At 38.7% G+C, this 2,782-nt stretch overlaps 1 protein-coding gene across 6 annotated transcripts in view; it reads right to left on the reverse strand.

Moving 5' to 3' along the window:
- The window catches only part of FAM149B1 (family with sequence similarity 149 member B1), a 58,442-nt gene that overhangs the window by 39,250 nt on the left and 16,410 nt on the right, over positions 1-2,782 (reverse strand). For 5 of the 6 annotated variants that reach the window (XM_017528009.1, XM_017528006.1, XM_017528005.2 and 2 more), the window contains 2 exons: positions 2,134-2,276; positions 892-1,008 (listed from right to left, as the gene is read on the reverse strand). In XM_017528009.1, coding sequence (XP_017383498.1) covers positions 892-1,008; positions 2,134-2,276 — 260 coding nt within the window. The remainder of the gene's footprint in view (positions 1-891; positions 1,009-2,133; positions 2,277-2,782) is intronic. The other variant, XM_017528011.2, reaches the window with a different exon arrangement.

Consider the following 2,782-nt stretch of genomic DNA (forward strand, 5'->3'; position numbering starts at 1 on the left):
CCATGTTGACCAGGATGGTCTCGATCTCTTGACCTCGTGATCCACCCGCCTCGGCCTCCCAAAGTGCTGGGATTACAGGCTTGAGCCACCGCGCCCGGCCTCAACTTTTTTTAAAAAAGAGTTTTAAAGTCTTTTTCTTAGACTTCTACATTTTAAAAAACATTCTATTTACACAATTATGCCAAGAGGGAAGTGTCCATATATATATATATATATGTAAATATATATAGATACATAGACCTGAATAACAAGAATATCGTTAAGCACTATTATATGGTTTGAATATTTGTCCCCTCCAAAATTAATGTTGCAGTTCAGTCCCTAATCTGGCAGTGTTGAGAGGTGGAGCCTTTAAGGGGTAATTGGATCGTGGGGATTCTGCCCTTGTGAATGGATTAATCCATTTATGGATTAATCGGTTATCAAGGAAGGGAAACTGGTAGTTTTATAATAAGAGAAAGAGAAACCTGAGTTGCTACATTAGCATGCACAGCCCCCTTGTCATGTGAATCCCTGCACTGCCTTGGGACCCTGCAGAGAGTCCCCACCAGCAAGAAGGTCCTCCCAGATGCTGTCCCTTGACCTTGGACTTTTTAGCCTCCAGAACTGTAAGAAATAACTTTCTTTTCCTTATAAATTGCCCAGTTTCAGGTATTCTATCATAAGCAACAGAAAACAGACTCATACACACCAGGAAAGGTCTAACTTTTTGAACAAAAAAATTACATAGCAAAACTTTAATATACACAAAGACTATGGACAGTCTTACAGAATTTGCTATGCTTTACTAAATACCAATAAGTAGGAGTAAGTATTTTCATCCCTTAGTACAGCTGTTAGGATATAATACTTGCATATTAGGGCACATTGAAATACATAATGGATACTCACATAGTAGAGTCTCTTTCTTGAGACAAGGTTGTTTCATATGAAGCTGAAATAGCAGAAGGGGATCTAGGATACAGTCTATAACCTTCACTTGGAGTGATGATCTGCCTACCTAGAATCCTTCAAAATGAAGAAACATAGACACAATTAAGCACCTTCACTGGCATACATACAAAATCTAGATATATTTTTAACACATTTGATGGTTCTATATAAAAGTCCAGTATATAGTCTGATACTGATTAAGAATGAGAAAATGTGAGTCCAGAGCCTTAATACAGGTATATCTCTCTTCCATAGAATGGAGATAGAAAAGATAAAGCTATAGCCTAGGAGTTAAAAAAAAAATCCAAGAAATCTAAGCAAACATCTGTAATCTGCCCTTCGGGCTCTATACTAGTCCTCATTCAATGAACCAAAATGGGATGAAGGTCCTACCAAATTAGTAAAAGCTATGATTTACATTCTTAAGAAGATGAGGCTTTATAAATTTTGGGTATGTGCAATAAGTGGTACTTCAGTTTCTGAAGGAAGCTCTTGAACAGACTATATCTGGTTTCAAGTGTACATGAGAATTTTTTTTTTCTTTTTCTTTGCTTCAACTAGATGAACATGATAATTTAATTGTATACAACAGCGTACATTTTCAAATATCTTGTTCAAAAGAAGTGCTTTTTGGTACCCAGATACTCAGACCTCAGCTGCTGCTGTAGAAATAGTTTTACTTGATTAGGATGACACTTTTTTTTTTTTTTGAGGTCGAGTTTCCCTTTGGTTGCCCAGGCTGGAGTGCAATGGCATGATCTCAGCCCACTGCAACTTCTGCCTTCTGGGTTCAAGCGATTCTCCTGCCTCAGCCTCCTGAGTAGCTGCGATTACAAGCACGTGCCACCACGCCCAGCTAATTTTGTATTTTTAGTAGAGATGGAGCTTCTCCATATTGGTCAGGCTGGTCTCGAACTCCTGACCTCAGGTGATCCACCTGCCTCAGCCTCCTAAAGTGCTGGGATTACAGGCGTGAGCTACTGTGCCCGGCCAGGATGACATTTTGTTAGTTATGGAAACTCTAAAAAACTTCTACCAACTTAAGTTTTCTCTTAGCTGAGGCTTTATACCCCATGGCCTTATTTACATTCATTAAAGTCATGCTCATAAAGATTCCAGAATACATGCTTGCTTTTTAAAATCCACTTTTTAAATTTTAGTATTAGCCATGAATACAAGTCAACTGGAGGGCATCAGTACCTGAGGTGAGGAAAGCTGGCTGTCCACTGTTGGCACTCTTCCTGTAGACCCTTGGTATGCACATGCAACTTCTGCTCATACAAGAGTTCATCAATGGCTGTGAACATTGCCTGGACTTTCTCAGTGGCATTTTGATCAAGTTCCTGGAAGGAAATATTCCCCCAAAATATTTAGGTGAGCTTCACTCTCTGTTAAAAATTATAAAGATTGAAAGTAATAAGACTTGTTTGGTTTAAATATTTAGTCTACCTGAAATACTGTTGTGTTTCCATGAAAGAAAAATTAAATTAGTGAGTTTTCAGATCTTAGAATTTTCAGATATCTCCTCCATTCATATTTAAAGAAAATTTGGATACTTGTCTGTTTTTTAGGCTGGTCCAAGTACAGTAGTGTTTATAACTAATTGATCACAACCACTTATGGATTTTTTTGTTTCTTCTCCACTCCCAATGCCTCACTTGACTAGCCTTTAAAAATAAAAAAAAAAGGTCAGGCGTGGTAGCTCATATCTGTAATCCCCACACTTTGGGAGACAGAGGTGGGTGGATCACTTGAGGCCAGCAGTTCAAGACCAGCCTGACCAACATAATGAAACCCCATCTCTACTAAAAACACAATTAGGGCCGGGCGCGGTGGCTTAAGCCTGTAA

This window comes from Cebus imitator, unplaced genomic scaffold (assembly GCF_001604975.1).
Source record: "Cebus imitator isolate Cc_AM_T3 unplaced genomic scaffold, Cebus_imitator-1.0 Scaffold52, whole genome shotgun sequence".
NCBI classification, from domain to species: Eukaryota; Metazoa; Chordata; class Mammalia; order Primates; family Cebidae; genus Cebus; species Cebus imitator.